Source organism: Liolophura sinensis, chromosome 11 (genome assembly GCF_032854445.1).
Source record: "Liolophura sinensis isolate JHLJ2023 chromosome 11, CUHK_Ljap_v2, whole genome shotgun sequence".
Lineage (NCBI taxonomy): Eukaryota > Metazoa > Mollusca > Polyplacophora > Chitonida > Chitonidae > Liolophura > Liolophura sinensis.
In genome coordinates this window covers 12,916,221-12,939,486 of record NC_088305.1, presented here as the reverse complement: position 1 = coordinate 12,939,486, position 23,266 = coordinate 12,916,221, and the positions used below count along the sequence as shown (strand labels likewise).

The window sequence follows — 23,266 nt, the reverse complement described above, 5'->3', positions numbered from 1 at the left end:
ATCAGAATATTTCGTGAGATGCGAAAGCGGACAATAACGCAAGGCATACTCCTGACAGAGACATTTAGTTCATATGGCGGTCAAACTGTAAATACTCTAATAAATCATTCATACATATATTATACGGCAATCATACTGTACGCGTAGTTGTCTGGAAAGGCAAATAGTAGACGGGTTTACGCTAATTTCATCTTTTGTGGAATGTAGAAACAATCTTATGAAAGAATAAAATTTGATTTACGGAAAGTGAAGCCCTGAAGCTGTACATAGCCGGTTTTGAGACTATTTTTATGCGTACATACAAGTAATAAATAAACAAGGAAACCGTTCACCGAAGTGTGCCTGGACAAAATATTTCATCTCAGAAAATAGATTTTAAAAATAAATATATATTTTCACATTTGAATATTTGAATATTTTATCAATGTTCGAAATAAAAGGCAGTGGTTGATGAATTAGTAAGATATTAATTTCAGTGTCATTAGTGAGATGCATTTACATATGTAGCTATAATCAGGAAGTTTGCCAGATAATTAAGGACACCACCCATAAAATTGACCGCCATGGTGGTATGAGGGGAAAATCTTGAGTATGGCGTTGAACATCAATGAAATAAATAAATAATAGATATAGCTGTTGAAGGGAACAATTACAAATTAATAATTAAGTTGAAATGAAACTACAATTACATGTAAGTGTTTACTGGCCACAAAAATGGTAGTTCAAGACATAGCAAATTATAATTTTTGTTGTCTGTATCTGGCTTCTAAATTTATAATCCATTAATGAACTAGATTCAGAATTTATTTTTTTATACCTCAGTGTTTGAATAATTGTTGTCGCGATGCATACACTTATATAAACGTTGTATCCTAACGGCATGCGATATGTAAGGCATTTCAAATGTAATTCTTGTAAGTAATCTATAATACTGTACATTCTATTTGTAAGGTCCGTATTACTTTCAATGAACTGTAGTAGAATTTCAGTTCACGCGCCTGAAACATCCTCGTACATTTTCTGAGTTGGTCATCGCTCAATAGACTTAAGTGAAAACAAATCAATTAAAAGACACCCATGAGACCTTTTTAAGTTAATCCCCATTCACAGTTGGTGGTCAACAAATGTCCCAAACCTCTCGAGAGATCATTACACGTTTCAACTTGTATATTTGGCTACCATACTGTGAGCTCTTACAATGGGGCAATGGATAGGTGTATATGATCCGATTAATTAATGGCGGACAATATCTCACGAACATTATGGTAACGACAGACACGTACAAATCCTCTCAGTCGTCCTCACTATATAGGTATTACTAGGTCTCTGCTGTTTTGTTGGCCATCTTGTTGAAAATTTTCACATACTTTTAGGTGGTAGGAACTTTAAGGGACATAAAGCTATAGCATTCATGGACATGTAAACAATTTTTAATTCTGACATATGTACAAGTTGATCTTAGCATGTTGTGGACCAAACGCTAGAAATTTATGTATGGCAGTCAACCTGTTTGTTTTAAAATAATTTTGTTTAGAATTAAATGTTTATTTCCCAGTTTTACACTCACGCTCTAAACTAAAACCACTCTTGTGAAAAGGGCTTTCTATACTCACTGACAGTACCGGTAACATTTAGCTAAATTTAACCTGGAAGGAAAATAAAAGTGGCTGCTGTACTCTGACCTGCATGTGCTATAGGCATTTATATGTATATCTGTACTTGTATGTCACATTAATCTAGTGATCTACATATGGATTTTTATAAACAGCTGCAAGTACGCCAGTAAATTGAGAAAGCCTTTTGAACTTAAAACATATATACTTAAGTATATAATTTACCTTCATAATCACTATGCTACAAAACGGAATACATACATATACGAATGAAACGCTTACAAATATTGATATGAGTTGCGTGACCACATAAATTGGAGTAAATTTTAGAGAACGTGGTAGTGCACAATTTCTTGGCTACAAATACACACGGTCATCGTTATTTGCCCCGTAATAAATCTTGAAAATATCACAACAAATATCAGTTCGAAGTTAGAACCAGTCTACTTTTTAAAAAGATTATAATTTCTTAATACCATGAAAAGTATATGGATGAACTGGAAATTCTAGTTTCTTATTTTCTATAACTATGTCTTAAATTAAAATTGTTATTTATTTGTCTTTCTACTTCAGTCTTAATATTTAACGTGGCAAAAGTCGAAGGGACAAGTCGCATAAATCAGAGATGCTCCGAGGCGTGGACGTCTCAACGGAAATAACCGAACTCTGCCGAAGCTTAATATCGTCACATGACTTTGAGTACTCGTCTTCACGTGATTCTTCATTTCCAGCGTGGACGAAAGTGAAAGGTAACCTGAAAGCGTTTGAGAGAACATTGAGCTGTATGCTGATTGTGCAACTTCAGTGGTAAGCTGAGCGCAAACCATGGGAGGTTAAACAGTCACATGGTTGACGTTTACACGCCCAGTTCTCATCCTACACACCTTTGAACCGGCGCATTTCTGTCGTTGTTGTTGTTTCACTGTACCACCAACTTTTGCTAACCTGCTAACTAAGCTGGAATGAATTAGATTAGTTTGTCCAATTCAGCATAACCGAAATGACAGGGAATGCACCAGTTAAGACAGACTTTGTCACATTTAAATATTGTACCGAAGTCAGGGAAAGTAGGTGTTAGCCAAAAAAAAAAAAAAAATTGACCGAAATTCAGTCACAAACTTTACATAGCCTAATTTAGTTACAAGTAAGGTTTATCAGTCCATGGAAGAATTTCAACATCAAATGAGCTCAATATTGACATTCATCGTAACACTGAATCCATCCCAACCTCTCAGGAAAATCGGCAGTGAGGTCCACCCATGTGGCACCCAGAGTTCAGAACTACATTAGAAGGGTCTTTCCATCCTGAGGAGTGGAATTATCAAGATTGAAGTTAGGCCTATACAGACGGCAATGAAAATGTAATCATTTTCAGAGCATTCTTAATGCAAGAGCTCAGTTTTATTTTGGAAACCACATTCAGGCAGAGGTCATGGATGTTTTGAAAGGCTGGCGAAAGCAGTTCAGTACTTCCAATGTTCTGTCGGTTAATGTCACCAAAAGATCAGCAAGTTAATTAGTTGTGTAGCTTAGGGTAGTGAATTAGCAATACAGTGTTTGAGATGCAACTGGAGAATGACATAGAAATGAACAAAGGTGGGAAGGAGGTTGGAGTTTGAAATTCACACATTGTTTTTATGAGAGATAGGAATGGATGGTGTTGTGATGAATGTCAGAATTTTAAGATAGGGCACTGAGTCAGTAGTCACACTGGCCATGTAAAAAAGGCTCTCGATGTCTCCGTTCATTCAAGCCCTGCCACCTTTTGTCCAAGTACATGGGCCAGAAGCCTGGCCGCTAAAGGTCATTATACTCTATAGTTTATAGGCTTCTGTCTTATTGTTCTTCTGGTGACATGAAATTTAAATAACCTTATGGTTGCCCACTTCCTTTATCTCTTCACTAGGTCTTTGCAGAAGTTCCTGGTCAAGCCTGGAAATTGTTGAACGGGTTCAGCATCAATAACTTTATTTTATAACTGACCTGTGCGTCAACATTCAACCATCTAGTCCAAATTTCCCAAAGCAAATTTATGTTCAACAGATGTGAAGGTTGAAGGTGATACGCTCTCAATGTGTTGTCAGTGATGAATGTTATAATTTTCCAGTAGACCAGCCTGATGATTTTCTGTTCTCAGGAGAAATTTGGTGAATTATAATAATTTAGCCAAATTTAATCAGATAGTCCTTTCTTGTTTTTATTTTTACAGATGTACAGGTTTTGTGTGTTGACGATATTAGTCATACAGGCCGCTGCGGACACTTTGTATTTTTCACAACATGAGGATGTAAACCCTGCCCAGCCAGCCAGTTCTGATGGGGTCATGTGCCCTGACGGGAGGTCAGAGTGTGCTATAGGGCAGACCTGCTGTCAACTCAACTCAGGGGCTTATGGCTGCTGCCCTTACCCTAAGGTAAAATACAAACTAAACAAAGCTTCTGCAGACCTTGAAATAATGAAATGGAAGGGGAGTGAGGAATCCCTGCGCACAGTTTGCTAAGGGGAGTCTCTTGGGAGCAGTAAATCGCTCCATGTCGTGAACTAAGGGGAGCTGCGCAGACATGAATCACATGTACCTGTCTTTCTGTTGTGTGGAAAAAATGTGACCTCAAATACATGTAGTCTAAAGCCTTGTCCAGACTATCCAACATCACTCAACTCTTGTTGACTCAATAAATTGAGTCAACTTAAAGTTGAGTGAACAGGTTGAGACGTGTTGCGTAGTCTGGACGGGTTCCTGAACTTCGTTCAACAACACTCAACACTATCCAACACGGTTGAATCGGAAATGTGCATGTGTATTTTTTGCTAACAAGTTGAGTCAAGTTGAGTGAAAGTAGCCAATCAGCAGGTATGTAGAAATAACATGACCATCTTAAAGCATCTGACGTGGGCAAAATGGTGACAAAAGAGAGAAACTGGTGTCATGATGATACATCTTCTACACCAAACAGCCATGGCAATAAGCTCAGGCAATAAACCCAAGACACGATTCTTCCGGCGGATCACCATTGTGTCTCATTTATCGAAAAAATACAGCTCAACATCGTTCAACTCCCGTCAACAGTGTTGAACAAAGTTGACCCATCTGATGTGTAGGGTGGACAGGATACTCAACTTACCTCAACAGCATTAAACTTGCTCTTGACTTTTGTTGATTCAACATAAGTTGAGTGATGTTGGATAGCCTGGACGAGGCTTTAGCTAAAGTACACAGTGAATTGGTATCTCAATCTACGACATCATTAAATAATCACACACTCATAGGTAGAGATACCAAGGCTTGGATGATCAATGCGTAAAGAACATCTCATTTAAATTCAGCACCACAAGCCTTAACCATAATAATTAAAACTCATTTAATCGTTTTGTTTGTTGTTGGTGACCATCCCCAACTGGACATGTATGAATTTTTAGCAATACACAAAGACACAGGAAAAGATGTACTTAATGAATGAAAAATCACATTTATTGAAGAAATACCAATGCTACATATTTGTGATTGTAACAGCAAACGCCATGCTATCACACCCATATAATATTACTGTTGACGACAAACGCCAGGTGACATTGTGCTTTGTCACATAGATTGTCTCGTTGATGTATGTGTTGATCTTCCCACATGCTTTCCCGCGGATTCTACTGTCTGCTCCGACTTTATCAGAGTATTTTCTGAAGGTTCTACAATGTACTTTAGTCACCAAACAGGCCCTTGTACATCTTTCTTGCCTTAGCCAATGTCACTCGCATTCCACCCCAGAAAAGTGGATAAATTCACAAAATTTCCCATGTTGCCTCTCTCAGTTACGATGGACGCCATCACGATACTGTCTTCCAGTTCATAACATTTTAAGTGTGCATGTGTCGCTTCTCAAAGCTGCAAAGCTTCCAGATTGTCGGCTGTTCTGTATATGAGCAAACCTACATATGTTCGTTACGAGTTTGTCTGGACATTTCATGGAATTTTTGTTTCAAAATCTGGTTGAAATAAATGAAATAAATACTGAACACTTTACAGCAAGGGGCGCGCGATTGCAAGTGAAAGCAATCGCGCACTTTTCATTTCTAGGTCTGCTTGTAGTTTTACACAAACTCACTGGGTTGATTTAAGGCCACACTAATTTAACTTTTTGTTTTATAGGTGAAATGAATCTCTTTTCAGCCTCATTGGAGAATGTGGTAATAAAACTAAAACTGAAAAATCATCTAATTTGTCAGAAAGGTGGACTTTTCCAGCAGTTGTTCCTGTTGGGCAACTTGAACAGAAAGCCTTGAACACAGGAAATTAAAAATAAAGGGGACTGGATACGAAAAAAAAAAAAGAAGTATTTTCAGTTTTATTTTTATTCCATTTTTTGATTTGTTAGTGTTGGCTTGTCTGTAAAACACAAAATAATGTTACAACCTAAGCTAGTTGTAGGATTGTCTGATAATTTATTATGGGAAAACTTGTATCCGGTGAGGTTCAGGCAGGAGGTTTTTCTGGTATCAGGTGAGGTGCAGTCAGGAAGATTGTCAATAATCTGGTTAGGAGTTAGGAGGCTCAGGAGGTCCAGTATGTGTTGAGATGCATTTAGTAGGATTGTCCAGTATCCAGTGAAGTGCAGTCAGGAGGTTTGTCCAGTATCTAGTGAAGTGCAGTCAGGAGGTTTGTCCTGTATCTGATAAGGTTCATAGTTAAGAGGTTTGTCCAGTATCAGGTGAGCTGCATCCAGGAGGTTTGTTCAGTATCTGGTGAGGTGCAGTCAGGAGGTGTGTCCAGTATCAGGTGAGCTGCATCCAGGAGGTTTGTTCAGTATCTGGTAAGGTGCAGTCAGGAGGTTTGTCCAGTATCTGGTGAGGTGCAGTCAGGAGGTTTGTCCAGTATTTGTTGAGGTGCAGTCAGGAGGTTTGTCCACTATCTGGTGAGCTGCTTCCAGGAGGTTTGTCCAGTATGTGGTGAGGTGCATCCAGGAGGTTTGTCCAGTATTTGTTGAGGTGTAGTCAGGAGGTGTGTCCACTATCTGGTGAGCTGCTTCCAGGAGGTTTGTCCAGTATCTGGTGAGCTGTATCCAGGAGGTTTGTTCAGTATCTGGTAAGGTGCAGTCAGGAGGTTTGTCCAGTATCTGGTGAGGTGCAGTCAGGAGGTTTGTCCAGTATTTGTTGAGGTGCAGTCAGGAGGTTTGTCCACTATCTGGTGAGCTGCTTCCAGGAGGTTTGTCCAGTATGTGGTGAGGTGCATCCAGGAGGTTTGTCCAGTATTTGTTGAGGTGTAGTCAGGAGGTGTGTCCACTATCTGGTGAGCTGCTTCCAGGAGGTTTGTCCAGTATCTGGTGAGTTGTATTTAGGAGGTTTATTCAGTATCTGGTGAGGTACAGTCAGGAGGTTTGTCCAGTATCTGGTGAGGTGCAGTCAGGAGGTTTGTCCAGTATTTGTTGAGGTGCAGTCAGGAGATTTGTCCACTATCTGGTGAGCTGCTTCCAGGAGGTTTGTCCAGTATCTGGTGAGTTGTATTCAGGAGATTTATTCAGTATCTGGTGAGGTGCAGTCAGGAGGTTTGTCCAGTATCTGGTGAGGTGCAGTCAGGAGATTTGTCCAGTATCTTTTAGCTGCATCCAGGAGATTTGTCCAGTATCTGGTGAGGTGCATCCAGGAGGTTTGTCCAGTATCTGGTGAGATGCATCCAGGAGGTTTGTTCAGTATCTGGTGAGGTGCAGTCAGGAGGTTTGTCCAGTATTTGTTGAGGTGCATCCAGGAGGTTTGTCCAGTATCTTGTGAGCTGAATCCAGGAGGTTTGTTAAGTATCTGGTGAGATGCATCCAGGAGGTTTGTCCAGTATGTGGTGAGGTGCATTCAGGAGGTTTGTCCAGTATGTGGTGAGATGCAGTCAGGAGGTTTGTCCAGTATCTGGTGAGCTGCATCCAGGAGGTTTGTTAAGTATCTGGTGAGGTGCAGTCAGGAGGTTTGCCCAGTATTTGGTGAGCTGCATCCGGGGGGTTTGTCCAGTATGTGGTGAGGTGCATACAGGAGGTTTGTCCAGTATGTGGTGAGGTGCATCCAGGAGGTTTGTCCACTATCTGGTGAGCTGCTTCCAGGAGGTTTGTCCACTATCTGGTGAGCTGTATTTAGGAGGTTTATTCAGTATCTGGTGAGGTACAGTCAGGAGGTTTGTCCAGTATCTGGTGAGGTGCAGTCAGGAGGTTTGTCCACTATCTGGTGAGCTGTATTTAGGAGGTTTATTCAGTATCTGGTGAGGTGTAGTCAGGAGGTGTGTCCAGTATCTGGTGAGGTGCAGTCAGGAGATTTGTCCAGTATCTGATGAGCTGCATCCAGGAGGTTTGTGCAGTATCTGGTGAGGTGCATCCAGGAGGTTTGTCCAGTATCTGGTGAGCTGCAGTCAGGAGGTTTGTCCACTATCAGGTGAGATGAAGGCAGGAGGTTAATTTTATATTTGTGTGGTTTCCAGTATCTCACAACTAGCCCCTCTACAAATCTCCTCTACCAATACCAGTCATCATATTTGTGAAACGTTTGTTGAATTCACTTGAAATATTGCACGTCATGAATCATCACTAAAATAAGTAATTAAATTTGTCTTCAGGCTGTTTGCTGCAAAGATCATCTGCATTGCTGCCCTGAGAGATCTAGGTGTGACCTCCGGCGTAAGAAGTGTTCCCGCAGAGAAGAACAGCTTCCCCTAGCTGTTCATTTACCTGCCAGACTTGTTGATGAAGACAACACTAACCACCTGAAAAAAGAGATCATACTGTTAACAGAGGAGGAAAACGAATTGCAGCAAGAGGAAAATAAACTCATTGAAAACAAAATCACATTGACAGAGGAAAAAATTAAGTTGACAGAGGAGGAAATACAGTTAGCGCTGAATGAAAATCAGTTGACTCAAAATAATGTAAAGCTGATACAAAAAGAAGAGGTAATGACAGAAAACAAAGTTCTGTTGACAGAAAATGAATTGGGTAACGAAGTGAATGTGACTCTAAAGAAGGATGTTGTGTGTCCAGGTGGTCAGTCTCAGTGTCCAGAGGGAAGCACCTGTTGTAAACTGGCCTCTGGTCAGTATGGATGCTGTCCTTTACCAAAGGTAGGTTTAGTTGGTACAAATTTTCAACATTTAATGTGGTAGACTTAAAATGTTATGTGCCCAAGTTTGAGAGATCTGTTGATGGTAAAAAATTGTTTTGAAAGCTTTTGCTTTGTGAAGGCAGGTATTGTCAGCCATATGCAATAGAAGTGCCATTTTATGACCTTTATTTGTTGAATGTTTAAAAGGAGAAAGTTGTTTCGACAGATTGGTATGTGTGAATGAGTCTTCAATGAGCATACAGTCTTTTTGTCTTAAATGACCTCATTGAGCGGCCTTGAATTGAAGTCAGCAAGCAAAGCTTCTTGTACGAAGTATGGACAAATTTACTGATATTTGATTATGTTTTAAAGGCAGTGTGTTGCTCTGACCACACCCACTGCTGTCCCTCAGGCACAACTTGTGATACCAGTCAGGGCAAATGTAACAGAGGTGAGATCAGCACCCCTTGGCTGAAGAAACAACCTGCCCTGCCCAGAGTGAGCGTTAGCAATGTGGTGTGTCCAGATGGTCAGTCCCAGTGTCCAGATGGAAGCACCTGTTGTAAGCTAGCCTCTGGTCAGTACGGATGCTGTCCCTTACCGAAGGTAACATTGGCTTAAATTCTTTGCTTGTCTGCAGTTCTACACAGCTGTCAGTTGTGGGCAGAAATCATCGGTATTGTCACATTTCGAACCTGCTGCAATTATGTGCGTGTATGTAGCTTTTGTTTGAGATAGTAGTGTTATGCATGTTGTTCATTCTTGTATTGTATTCGACAGGCTGTGTGTTGCTCCGACCACACCCACTGCTGTCCCTCAGGCACAACCTGTGATACCAGTCAGGGCAAATGTAACAGAGGTGAGATCAGCACCCCCTGGCTGAAGAAACAGCCTGCCCTGTCGAGAGCAAGTGTTGGCAGTGTGGTGTGTCCAGATGGTCAGTCCCAGTGTCCAGATAAAAGCACCTGTTGTAAACTGGCCTCTGGTCAGTATGGATGCTGTCCCTTACCAAAGGTAACATTGGCTTAAATTCTTTGCTTGTCTGCAGTTCTACACAGCTGTCAGTTGTGGGTAGAAATCATCAGTAATGTCACATTTCGAACCTGCTGCAGTTATGTGCGTGTATGTAGCTTTTGTTTGAGATAGTAGTGTTATGCATGTTGTTCATTCTTGTATTGTATTCGACAGGCTGTGTGTTGCTCTGACCACACCCACTGCTGTCCCTCAGGCACAACCTGTGATACCAGTCAGGGCAAATGTAACAGAGGTGAGATCAGCACCCCCTGGCTGAAGAAACAGCCTGCTCTGTCGAGAGCAAGTGTTGGCAGTGTGGTGTGTCCAGATGGTCAGTCCCAGTGTCCAGATAAAAGCACCTGTTGTAAACTGGCCTCTGGTCAGTATGGATGCTGTCCCTTACCAAAGGTAACATTGGCTTAAATTCTTTGCTTGTCTGCAGTTCTACACAGCTGTCAGTTGTGGGTAGAAATCATCAGTAATGTCACATTTCGAACCTGCTGCAGTTATGTGCGTGTATGTAGCTTTTGTTTGAGATAGTAGTGTTATGCATGTTGTTCATTCTTGTATTGTATTCGACAGGCTGTGTGTTGCTCTGACCACACCCACTGCTGTCCCTCAGGCACAACCTGTGATACCAGTCAGGGCAAATGTAACAGAGGTGAGATCAGCACCCCCTGGCTGAAGAAACAGCCTGCTCTGTCGAGAGCAAGTGTTGGCAGTGTGGTGTGTCCAGATGGTCAGTCCCAGTGTCCAGATAAAAGCACCTGTTGTAAACTGGCCTCTGGTCAGTATGGATGCTGTCCATTGACAAAGGTAAAACTATAATGTATTATTAAAATTAAAGATTAAATAGTGGAAAGGGAATTGACGTTTGACCGAGGAGCTGATGTGTATGCCTTCCAATCACTATGACACACAAGATGCGAGTTCAAACCTGGCCTTGGACTGCGTATTTTGTATATGGTGAAGATAAGCTGTTGACGGCCATTTGTTGCAGCCTAACTTTGAAGACTACTTGTTTTATACTAGTATGCTGTGCCTATTTGTGCATCACATCTTCATAACTTGGGCAAGGATGGTGGTTTACATGGGTGACTCTGGTTTTCCCCACCCATAAAACTCATCACAAACGTTTAAGTCAAATATAGTTGATCCACTGAACAGCTTTGAATAATATACAAACAAAATAACCCCGAAGAAATTCATTTTGGCGATTTCAGTATTTTGACTTTAATTAAGTCTCCTAAGGATGGCATAATTGAAGTAGAAATATTGAGATAGTTTAAATGAATTTCTTTGAAGTTACTTTGCTGTTAATATTTATACATGAAATAATCTTCAAACTTGATTATAAATTTAGTTATTTCTGGTACTTTCAGACTTTTGCAGAGGAGCCTATTCTTATGCATAAAAAATATTTTTATTTAGGTTATTGAATAATTTAAATTTGACTGAAGAGGATATGTTTCACGGCAGTTTTGAAATGAACCTAGGAAGCCAAAATACACACGTACACAGTGCACTTCACTGAAATGTACAAAATCTGTTTTGTAGGCCGTGTGTTGTTCTGACCACATCCACTGCTGTCTCTCAGGCACAACCTGTGATGTCAGTAAGGGCCAGTGTCTACGAGGCTACAGTACAATACGCTGGCATGAGATGCCTTTGTCCAGGCCGGTCAGCAAGCTAACTGAGACGGACATCAAATGTCCAGATGGTCAGTCAGAATGCCCAGATGGAAACACCTGTTGCAAACTGCCCTCTGGCGAGTATGGATGTTGTCCGTTGCCAAAGGTACGGTGTATTCTTGTGTTCCAGGAGAGCTTTTGGTTAATTTGAGTCTTTCCCCCGGACTTTGACGAGTTTCCTCTTACCATAATGCTGTCCATCGTCATATGAGGGAAATATTCTTCAGTACGACATAAAACACCTGTCAAATAAATGAATAAATCAGTTGGAGTCACCAGGGTGCAAGAAAAGGTACAAAATTGTTTCCATTCGTAAGGTGCTCTTCTTTCATTTCTCCAATGGAAGATAATCAAAAGTTTATTTTGTACAAATAACCGTATCAATCTTCATCCAAGGGGTTCAAAATGGTCAGGTGCTGTATTTTATCATAAGTTTGGCCTGTAAAATTGCACTAAATAGGCACAGGAAAGGCACTAAAATGATACTGTTGATGCTAACACTCAAAATTTTCTGATAAGAAATCAATCCAACTTCATGAAGAACTCTTTAAATGGCCCTATAAGGTTGATCAATCAGTCAGAATCAAGCAAAATACAACACTTTGAAACAGTTAAGTTTTAGGTGAAATCCATTAAATAAACGAATCAAATTTAGTGAGCTTGGCTCTTGATGTTCATGTTGACTGAGTACTGTCAGAACAACTATTATCGGGACAGGTGTAAAGAACAGTGAAGGTGGGGGGATAGTGGTCTGTGCCAGAGATTGTGCACAAAGAAGCAGTGTATAGTCCATACCCATGTTGGATATATGAACAATCTTTACCAAAGTGCAGCATATTTAATTATAGACAACTTATATACTTGCGATACGTGGGAAGGTCTGACAGCAACCTGCGAATGGTCGTGGGTTTCTCCCGGGCATCCAGCTCAAATATTAGGTATTTCTGCGTTTTTTGCAGAACAGCATAATTAATAGGTATATTTCTCAAGAATTAAAAGTTACAAGCTGTCGTTAATCCCACTCCCAGCATTGTACGTTAAGTGAATGTTTAATAATAACAAAAACTAAAAAAAAAATATGGTAAACTTCATATCTAAACAAACATGCTTGAGTTTCACGCATAAAAAGAGGATTTACAGCTCGCTCGTGACAAGATCGAAGAGAAAGAGGCATAAAAAAAGAGCTTGACAAGTTGACAAGCAAGCATAGAATGTAAATGGTGAACCTTACGTATTAATTTCACATCGAATGCCAAGAAATGAGAACTTAAGCTGGGCAGTATACTGTCATTGTTTCTGTCACCCACATGTACCTCACTTGACATGTTTGTTTTGACAGAGACTTTCCAAACGCTGCATATATGCTTCGGGCCCTTCCAGTTGAGTTTTAATGAGGCAAAATGGGCTGACCTCTTCGTGTTGAATTTGAATAAAGGCAGGATTTCTCCGGGCTTGTACAAGCTACATACTCAATGAATACTTTTTGTTTCAATACGTGTGATTCATTAAGATGTCACAATCAAAATGTGTTTGAAAATCCAGATTTTGGGCAATCATGTCACTTTAAACGTCATTTTGGGACTTGGCCTTTCCATTAGTGACCTGGAACGTCCACTTTGATTAACCACCAGTATATGAACGTCTGTAGATTCTATATTCACTGCGATTTGTACCTGACATGAGTTTAATAAATTCTCCAGTGAAAACAAACAATATGCACTACAGGGATTCTAAAGTTTAATACAAAAATATGCCACACAAAGGAAACATACACTGTTTTCAACATTTTTTTTTCCATTTCTGTATTTTTAGCCTTAATCCTGAACATTTACAATGGCCATACACTAACTTGTTTCATGAACGCTGTAAAAAAAAATGTTACTCTTTTTTTCTGCCTCATACATATATGGTGGTTGATTAGATACATATACCAACCCTTCTGTGATTGACAGGCTGTGTGTTGCTCTGACCACACCCACTGCTGTCCAACTGGCACTACCTGTGATGTGAAGGAGGAGAAGTGCATCCGGGGCCACAGCAGTTTTCCATGGGTCACCAAACTGCCTGCCAGACCATCTGTCAAGTCTGTACAAAAGAACATTGAGTGTCCAGACGGTCAATCCCAGTGTCCAGATACGAGCACTTGTTGTAAGCTGGCCTCTGGTCAGTATGGCTGCTGTCCGTTTCCAAAGGTATAGTTGACAGGTTTTTTGTTTTGTAAATATTTGCTGTAATTTTTTGTATGTTAGCAAGGTGTTTATTCAAGCAAATTGTGAGGGCATTATTCTGTGTAGACTGATAATGTTACACTTTTGTGAAGCCCTGAAATTATCCAGTCTAACCAGTGTAGTTCTGTCTCCATCATCAAGTTAAAAACATGCATAAGTAGCGCTGAAAATTTCTCTTTCATATGCGAAAAGATTGAGGAATTTTATATTGTACCATTGGAATTTTGGGAGGATTGTTGATGGCTTACAGAGCCAAAGGTTTCTTACTGGAACTAACTGGCCTTGGTCATTAAGGTTTTTCAGGCACGTGAACATTGAGGTTTGTCAATTCGCTGGCCATTAAGGTTTGTCAGGTAGCTGGCCATTGGGGTTTGTCAGGTAGCTGGCCGATTAGGTTTGTCAGGTATCTGTCCATTTGGATTTGTCAGGTGCCTGTCCATTGAGGTTTGTCACGTCCATGGCCATTGAGGTTTGTCAGGTCCCTGGCCATTAAGGTGTGTCAGGTCCCTGGCCATTGAGGTGTGTCAGGGACATGTACCTGGCCATTAAGATTTGTCATGTACCTGGCCATTGAGGTGTGTCAGGTCCCTGGCCATTGAGGTGTGCCAGGTCCCTGGCCATTGAGGTGTGTTAGGTACATGTACCTGGCTATTGAGGTGTGTCAGGTACCTGGATATTGAGGTTTGTCTGGTGCATGTACCTGGCCATTGAGATTTGTCATGTACCTGGCTATTGAGATGTGTCAGGTCCCTGGCCATTGAGGTGTGTCAGGTACGTATACCTGGCCATTGACGTTTGTCAGGTCCCTGGCGGTTGAGGTTTGTCAGGTGCCTGGCCATTGGGTTTGTCAGGTACCTGGCCATTGAGGTTTGTCAGGTACCTGGCCATTGAGGTTTGTCACGTACCAGACCATTGAGGTTTGTCAGGCCCCTGGCCATTGAGGTGTGCCAGGTGCCTGGCCATTGAGGTGTGTCAGGTACATGTACCTGGCCATAGAGGTTTGTCAGGTACCTGGATATTGAGGTTTGTCAGGTACATGTACCTGGCCATTGAGATTTGTCATGTACCTGGCCATTGAGGTGTGTCAGGTCCCTGGCCATGCCATTGAGGTGTGTCAGGTACGTATACCTGGCCATTGACGTTTGTCAGGTCCCTGGCCCTTGAGGTTTGTCAGTTGTCTGGCCATTGAGGTTTGTCATGTACCAGACCATTGAGGTTTGTCAGGTACCTGGCCATTGAGGTTTGTCATGTACCAGACCATTGAGGTTTGTCAGGTACCTTGCCATTGGGGTTTGTCATGTACCAGACCATTGAGGTTTGTCATGTACCAGACCATTGAGGTTTGTCAGGTGCCTGGCCATTGAGGTTTGTCAGGTACCTGGCCATTGAGGTTTGTCATGTACCAGACCATTGAGGTTTGTCAGGTACCTTGCCATTGAGGTTTGTCATGTACCTGGCCATTGAGGTTTGTCAGGTGCCTGGCCATTGAGGTTTGTCTGGTACCTTGCCATTGAGGTTTGTCAGGTACCTGGCCATTGAGGTTGTCATGTACCTTGCCATTGAGGTTTGTCCGTAAGATCAGTCTTAGATCAGTCAGTAAGTCAATGTTGTTCAGTGGCAATGAGTACAACTCCAGACTTGTATAGGATCAGTCAGTCAGTCTACTGGTCAGTCTTTGTCTCTGTTTGTGCTGTTCAGATCACGAGCACTTGTGTCAGACTCAGTGGTTCAATGTTGTTCAGATCAGTGGCAATGAGTACAACACCAAACTTGAATGGGATCAATCTGTCTACTGGTCAGTCTTTGTCTCTGTTTGTGCTGTTCAGATCTCCACCACTTGTGTCAGACTCAGTAGTTCAGTATTGTTCAGATTTGTCATGTACCTGGCTATTGAGATGTGTCAGGTCCCTGGCCATTGAGGTGTGTCAGGTACGTATACCTGGCCATTGACGTTTGTCAGGTCCCTGGCGGTTGAGGTTTGTCAGGTGCCTGGCCATTGGGTTTGTCAGGTACCTGGCCATTGAGGTTTGTCACGTACCAGACCATTGAGGTTTGTCAGGCCCCTGGCCATTGAGGTGTGCCAGGTGCCTGGCCATTGAGGTGTGTCAGGTACATGTACCTGGCCATAGAGGTTTGTCAGGTACCTGGATATTGAGGTTTGTCAGGTACATGTACCTGGCCATTGAGATTTGTCATGTACCTGGCCATTGAGGTGTGACACTGTGGTCTCTTGTGCCAGACTCAATTGTTGAGTGTTGTTTAGATCACCAACACTGTTGTCTATCTTTCAGGTCCAGTGGGGGCCTCCGTGTCTCAGTTGGTTAGCGCACTTGTGCATCGTAATAACCCAGGAGCCTCTCACCAATGCGGTCGCTGTGAGTTCAAGTCCAGCTCATGCTGGCTTCCTCTCTGGCCATACGTGGGAAGGTCTGCCAGCAACCTGTGGATGGTCGTAGGTTTCCCCCAGGCTCTGCCCAGTTTCCTCCCACCATAATGCTGGCCGTATAAGTGAAATATTCTTGATTACTGGGTAAAACACCGATCAAATAAATAAGTAAAAAAATAAATTCATGTCCAGTGTTGTTGGGATTATCAAGACTCTTGTCTCTTGTGTCAGACTCAATGATTCAGCATTGTTCAGATCACAGACACTGTGGTCTCTTGTTTCAGACTCAGTGGTTTAGCATTGTTCAGATCCCTGACACTGTGGTCTCTTGTGTCAGACTCAGTAATTCAGCATTGTTCAGATCACTGACACTGTGGTCTTTTGTGTCAGACTCAGTGGTTCAGCATTGTTCAGATCACTGACACTGTGGTCTTTTGTGCCAGACTCAGTGGTTCAGCATTGTTCAGATCACCAAAAACTGTTGTCTGTCTTTCAGGCCCAGTGTTGTTCAGATTATGACACTGTCATCTCTGTTTCAGGCCCAGTGTTGTTCAGATCACAGACATTGCTGTCCACAAGGATCCAGCTGTGATGTCAGCAAGGGAAGCTGTGATAAGGGTGAGGTTAGTGTTCCCTGGGCAGAGAAACAACTGGCCGTCCCAAAACATTAGGGACGTTTGCCTTAAGGAAGATACACACCATCAACCACAACGCGCAGAAAATTGAACGGCATTATGGCTAAGACAAGGCTTAAATTTTGTATTTGAGTTTTGCTTTGTCTAGCTCTAGAGCAGGCATTTATTTTTGATTCTGATCTTTGTACCTGTGTTCTTGCATGCATGGTGCATTAAATATAATATAGCATTACACAGATTCATTCAGAAGAAAAGCAGAAGAATTCTAATTCGTCCTGTTCATCGGCTTACGGGCATGAAAGTGCGTGAAAGGGCGTGAAATCCGTTTTAGGTAACTCTCTTGTAAAAATCACTTTGCTTGATTATGTTTCTGAAGAATGACGATTTCATTTAAGTTAGAATTACAGGAAATGGACCACATCTAAGTGGATGCCATTATTAGTTGATTTCAAGTTTTCAAATAATAGTACATACCAGGCATATCCTAGCCACATATTCTGGCAAGCTTAAATCTCATCAATTACTGTTAGCTAGGTACATGTTCGCTGTAAGTTTCCTTATCATTATCTATTCTGACAAAAACATTTAAACTTATAAGCTGTGGTTGTGTGTTTGTAAGTTTTTATTTTTTTTTTGTTTTTTTTTTGTTTTAGGAAGATTAATAAATATTGTAGCATATACTGATGATATACAAAAAAGATTTTAAAAAAAGCTAAAAAGAGATAAAAAAAACGTCCACCCAGAAATGAAAAACAGTGGAGAAAATTCTTGTGAAAATTGTAAAATTGGGAAAGTTAAGAGTACTGATTCCCTTGATGTTGACTGTTGTGCTACACGTATTTACATTTTTTAGATTATATATGTATATATTCTTTACTTCAAAACACTTGTACTATTTGTAAAACTTTTGAAATGTTTCAGTCCAGGTTCGCATTATGTTTTTTTCATTTTGTTCTGTCTTGTTTGGTGTATGGTTTATGTTTATTAATGTATCTGTTAATCTTGGAGTTCCAGAATTTTAGACCATGTGTGGTCACTTTGTCCAGAAAACAGTGGCTCATACATTCCTATTGTTTGACAAAGACAAAGGTGACGTTTTTATGCTCGCCATTGTGTGAATCTCGTACTGATTTTGTATTGAAGTGATATTTTGTTCATGCGTGATGTAGGATTTGATATTGAAATGGTATTTTGTCCATGCGTGATGTAGGATTTGATATTGAAGTGGTATTTTGTCCGTGGGTGATGTAGGATTTGATATTGAAGTGGTATTTTGTCCGTGCATGATGTAGGATTTGATATTGAAGTGGTATTTTGTCCGTGCGTGATGTAGGATTTGATATTGAAGTGGTATTTTGTCCGTGCGTGATGTAGGATTTGATATTGAAGTGATATTTTGTCCGTGCGTGATGTAGGATTTGACACTGTTTGTGACAGCATTATGACTTGAAGTTTTGAAAACATTGGGCTTTGTATGAAGGCAAGTAAAGCAAGAAGACTTTGATCTTCTTACCCCAGAGGAGAAGCAGTCTGCAAGACTTTCATGTGCACTACTCTGTATGGTCACTGTATGTCACTGAACAGAAAAATCCCAGTACAGTACAGAAGAGTTTTGATCCTTGTACTGCCTACCAGCTGCATTGCGTGGCCCAATATTATGAAGCATAGTGTACAGAGTAATTTTTCCACAGTACAGTGTGGTGCACTGAAGTACAAGATATCGGTGAGTCACACCGCACTGCACATTGGTGAGCCACATGGTGTAAATCAATGTATCACACTGTACCGTGAGCCATACTGAACTGTGCACCAGCGAGTCACACTGAACTGCGCACCAGCGAACCACACTGAACTATGCACCAGCGAGCCCCACTATACTGTGCAACAGCGAGCCACACTGTACTGTACACCAGCGAGCCACACTGTACTGTACACCAGTGAGCCACACTGTACTGTGCACCAGCGAGCCACACTGTACTGTACACCAGCGAGCCACACTGTACTGTCCACCAGTGAGCCACACTGAAGTGGACGCCAGGGAGCCACACTGTACTGTACACCAGGGAGCCACACTGTACTGTGTACCAGAGAGCCACACTGTACTGTACACCAGGGAGCCACACTGAACTGTACACCAGCGAGCCACACTGTACTGTACACTAGCGAGCCACACTGTACTGTGCAACAGCGAGCCACACTGAACTGTGCACCAGCACGCCACACTGTACTGTGCAACAGCGAGCCACACTGAACTGTCCACCAGCGAGCCACACTGTACTGTGCACCAGCGAGCCACACTGTACTGTCCACCAGCGAGCCACACTGTACTGTGCACCAGCGAGCCACACTGTACTGTACACCAGTGAGCCACAATGTACTGTACACCAGCGAGCCACAATGTACTGTGCACTAGCGAGCCACACTGTACCGTGCACCAGCATGCCACACTGTACTGTGCACCAGCACGCCACACTGTACTGTGCACCAGCGAGCCCCACTGTACTGTCCACCAGCGAGCCACACTGAACTGTACACAAGAAAGTCAAACTGTGCTGTGCAGTGGGCGTCAGCGAGCCACTCTGAAGTGTGCACTAGCGAGCCACACTGAACTGTGCACTAGCAAGCCACACTGTACTGTGTACCAGCGGGCCACACTGTACTGTGCACCAGCAAGCCACACTGCACTGTGCATCAGCGGGCCACACTGCACTGTGCATCAGCGAGCCACACTGAACTGTACACAAGGAAGTTAAACTGCTGTGCACCAGCAAGCCACACTGAAGTGTGCACCAGCGAGCCACTCTGAATTGTGCACTAGCGAGCCACACTGTACTGACCACCAGCGAGCCACAATGTACTGTGTACCAGCGAGCCACACTGGACAAGACTGAGCAGCACACAGTTGATATGAGGTATAGCATTCTAGCTCTTTACATAGATTTTTGTGGTTTTTGTACATTTGTCAGATTTACAAATCTTTGGTATACAACAACAATATACAGCGTATTCAGAGCAGCTAAACTGTTTCAGTACATAATGTGCAGGAGGCTTGATGCACAAAGCGATGGTAGGGGGATCTTATTTACCATGGTAGTTGCAATCAACTTAGCCCACAATCGATTTGTGCAAATGGCCCCTGGAAAAAAGATATTAATCTTAGATTTGTGTGGTTTTTCCCCTCTTTTATCCACCCTACAAATGATTGGTGCAGATTTTGACAAGGACATGATCTTAAACAATACGATCTGTAATATTATAATGGTAATGTTCGGGATATCCTTTATTTCATTATGTGCTTCTCTACTCTTTAATAAGGTCCTACACCGGTGTAATCAGTTCTTATACAGAGATTACAAACTTTGTTGGATTATTTAAATATATATGTGTGTTAAAACAGAGGAAAAGAAATTTTGATAAAAAATGGCGTCCACATACATTTCATTGCAAAAAAAAAAAAAAAATAAATTTCATGAGCATCTGATGATTTGTGTTTGTCGAATTTATGATGTTTTGTCTCAAGGATTGTGTTTGTTGATAATGTGGGAGGTTTCCTTGGAGTTTTACTGAAAACAGGGGACAGAATACTATGCCTGTACTGTACATACATATATACGTATATCAAAGAAGGTTATTGCTAGTCTAGAATTAATCACAGTTGACCTGGCCAGATTTAGAAATTGATGAGCAACCTGCTCAGTCTGCTGAAGTCATAATTTCTCCTCCGCCGATCAGCCTATGAGGTCACAGACTCAAATCCAGGTCGTGCTGGTTTGGCCACAGTTTTTAAATCACGAGGAGGTCTGCCAGCAACCTGCGGATGGTCATGGGTTTCCCCTGGGCTCTGCCCGGTTTCCTCCCACCATAATGCTGGCCTCCGTCGTATAAAGGAAATATTCTTGAGTACAGCGTAAAACACCAATCAAATAAATAAATAAATCACGAGGATTGTTGGGTAATCAGGTGGTGGTTTACTCCCGTTTTCTCCAGCCTTAAACCTGGCCACCATTGCACAAGTGAAAATTTTGGGTCGGACAGGTAGCAAAATTATAGATTAGGGTGTTCCACACAAGTGGCATTTGTCAGTAGTTTTGACAAGTGCACCCACTGTAAGGGATCAATGAAAGATCAATAATTGTAGCTGGTAAAACCTGGACAGGAATATATGTAGCAGTTCCAATAATGAACTTCCTTCAAAATGACGTGTGAACAAGAGTAGTAATCTGCAAAATTTCTGTCAGATGAATTTTAAAAGTGGAGGTCCCACTTTAGAGGAAATATACTTGTTGTGAGCCTGGAAAAGCAGAAATAACTCAAAATACAGACAAATCAAGTTGGCATTGTTGTTTATTTATGTAAAAAAAAAAAAATGTGCATAATATCAATGGCATTAAACACCTGTTAGGATTATACATGGATCTATTACTGTACAGAGTTGTCCAAGGGCAGACAACTCATGATGAACACACATGCATAAAGCCTAATGTCTGCTATAAATCTATGCTAGCTGACATTGAGCCTCGAACAAATGTTTCCAGTGACCACCAATCACATGCAAGAAAATCGTGGTAGTCTGTGAAATGTTTCGTACATACATGTAAATAATTATATATTATGTACAGTGCATGCGGCTGATTTCTCCGTCGCATAAGCGTATAGTCATGTATCTTAATATGTACCATGCATTCTCTACCACTGCTGGACAAATAAAAAATTGGGATAATTATAGCCTGTCCCGAATGCAAAGCACACATCTAAATACATGAAATCAGGCCACAGTGATGTACAGCCCTACCGCAGTATGTACAAGTGATAAAACACGGAATTTACAGAATAAAATTAATGCAGGCATTATCCTTTTCAGGTCACATGATAAATGTATACAAGTAAGCAGTAATGCTGGTGCAGTATTTCAACTACGACGCAAGGGATTATTATCAGGTATACAAAGTATTACAGACAGAGCAGAAGTGTCACAACCCATGAAGTATAAGTTTGAGATAAGGCAGATGGTGTGGATAAGTATAAAAACAATGCGCGCTATTTAAAGGCCACAGTTGAATGTAAATTAGTTTTTGTTTCTAAAACGACAAAAGTGCTTCAAATTCAAAAAGTTGACATTAACATACATTGGCTTAGGATTTAAGGCAAAAAAAAACCCCATACCAGATGGTAGCGTAATAAACTGTCTTCAAAGAGTAACATTTAGATTCACAACACCTTAAAATGTAACACTAGTTGATATAGTGTTGAATCACAGAACGGGTGCTCTAGCCTACACTTATTTCAAAAGTTGAGAAACAAGAAATGAGAAAGGAACAGCCTTAATGTTCATTTAAATTTGAAAATAATTTTTTATACATGATGTAGTTCGCAAGCGACTTTTAAATGTTACAGGACGGGTTGTATTTTAAAAAAAAAAATAAACATTTTTCATCAAAAGATAAAATTATGTATAAAAGGTATGTGTAATTGTGCACGGTATACTGGCAATGTTACTAATTATATTTATATATTAGTGGACATTGGCAACATGATAAAGGTCATACCAAGATAACATAAAAACAAAATGTACATGTATAATGACCTGCATCGGATGTATACAGTATGTGCTGAAGTTTATACCTGTATGCCAGTGACCTTAAAGCACTGGATTTGAATGCTACAGCAAGCAGTATCAGAAGTCTATGGTCTACATCTGAAAATGTATAGAACTCTCAGTTACATGTACCTAAATTTATGGTAACCCTAATGCACTTGTTTTGAACGCTACAGCAAGCAGTATCAAAGTTCATGAGGTACATTTGTGGAACTCGCAAATTACAGTAATACCTACTTATGTGTGGCTATGCGCACATGGCATTTGGGGCCTGTGAACCCCATGGGACCAGATACATGTAAATGGTGGGACCATGTATATGATGGAACCATGCGCATGGTGGAACTATACACATGATGGGACCACGTACATGATGGGACGACATACCTGATAGAACCATCCACATGATTGGACCATCCACATGATTGGACCATCCACATGATTGGACCACACGTTGGGACCACCCACATGATGGGACCACACACGCTGGGACCATCCACATGATTGGACCACACGTTGGGACCACCCACATGATGGGACCACCCACATGATGGAAGAGTTCACACAACATTTTCCCTAAAAATTTTATGATACTGGAGCACTGTATTGTTAGACATGCACATTTTGACACTGACTCGTATACGTACATGTGTCAAAGAATACCTGCCGAATTACAACAATTTCTGTTGATATCCAATGGTTGGTTGTAAAACAACAAAAACAATTGATCACAAGTTTTTCTAAATATACTTAACACCCTTCTGGTAATGCACACAAATGTGTACAAAAACAAAGTCAAGAAAGACTATACGTCAAAAAGATTAACACATACTGGCCTTGCAGTTTTAAGAAAGTGGTCACATGTAGAAATTGTACACATATGCTAGCTTCTTGATCTTACTTCTTAAACACATGCACATGTACCAGGTATGTCAATCCCTCATGAGAGTACACATGAAAGGTTAGTTCAAAGTGTTACTTGGCTCACTGTCCTTCTGCCCAAGTGAAATAGAAAATTAGATCTATTTGGACTACCTGTTT

The 23,266-nt window shown here is 41.3% G+C and overlaps 1 protein-coding gene across 3 annotated transcripts; it reads left to right on the top strand.

Annotated features, from left to right (window-relative positions):
* Positions 1-2,332: 2,332 nt before the first annotated feature.
* On the top strand, positions 2,333-19,161 carry LOC135477429 (progranulin-like). 3 transcript variants are annotated; one of them, XM_064757524.1, is made up of 10 exons: positions 2,333-2,362; positions 3,823-4,026; positions 8,194-8,694; positions 9,048-9,281; positions 9,456-9,689; positions 9,864-10,097; positions 10,272-10,505; positions 11,247-11,486; positions 13,333-13,572; positions 16,534-19,161. In XM_064757524.1, the coding sequence occupies exons 2-10, from the start codon at positions 3,823-3,825 to the stop codon at positions 16,663-16,665; spliced, it is 2,253 nt and encodes a 750-aa protein (XP_064613594.1). In that variant the 5' UTR covers positions 2,333-2,362; the 3' UTR covers positions 16,666-19,161. The 3 variants fall into 3 exon arrangements, with proteins under 3 accessions (XP_064613594.1, XP_064613595.1, XP_064613597.1); XM_064757525.1 differs by having other exon boundaries at positions 2,351-2,420; XM_064757527.1 differs by lacking the exon at positions 2,333-2,362 and adding an exon at positions 3,353-3,416.
* The last annotated feature ends 4,105 nt before the right edge of the window (positions 19,162-23,266 follow it).

Bases quoted from the DNA above. Each gene is read 5' to 3' on its own strand.
- LOC135477429 (XM_064757524.1), top strand. From the start codon at position 3,823: ATGTACAGGTTTTGTGTGTTGACGATATTAGTCATACAGGCCGCTGCG. The intron at 9,282-9,455 runs GTAACATTGGCT...TGTATTCGACAG, and splicing joins GATGCTGTCCCTTACCGAAG to GCTGTGTGTTGCTCCGACCA. The intron at 10,506-11,246 runs GTAAAACTATAA...TCTGTTTTGTAG, and splicing joins GATGCTGTCCATTGACAAAG to GCCGTGTGTTGTTCTGACCA.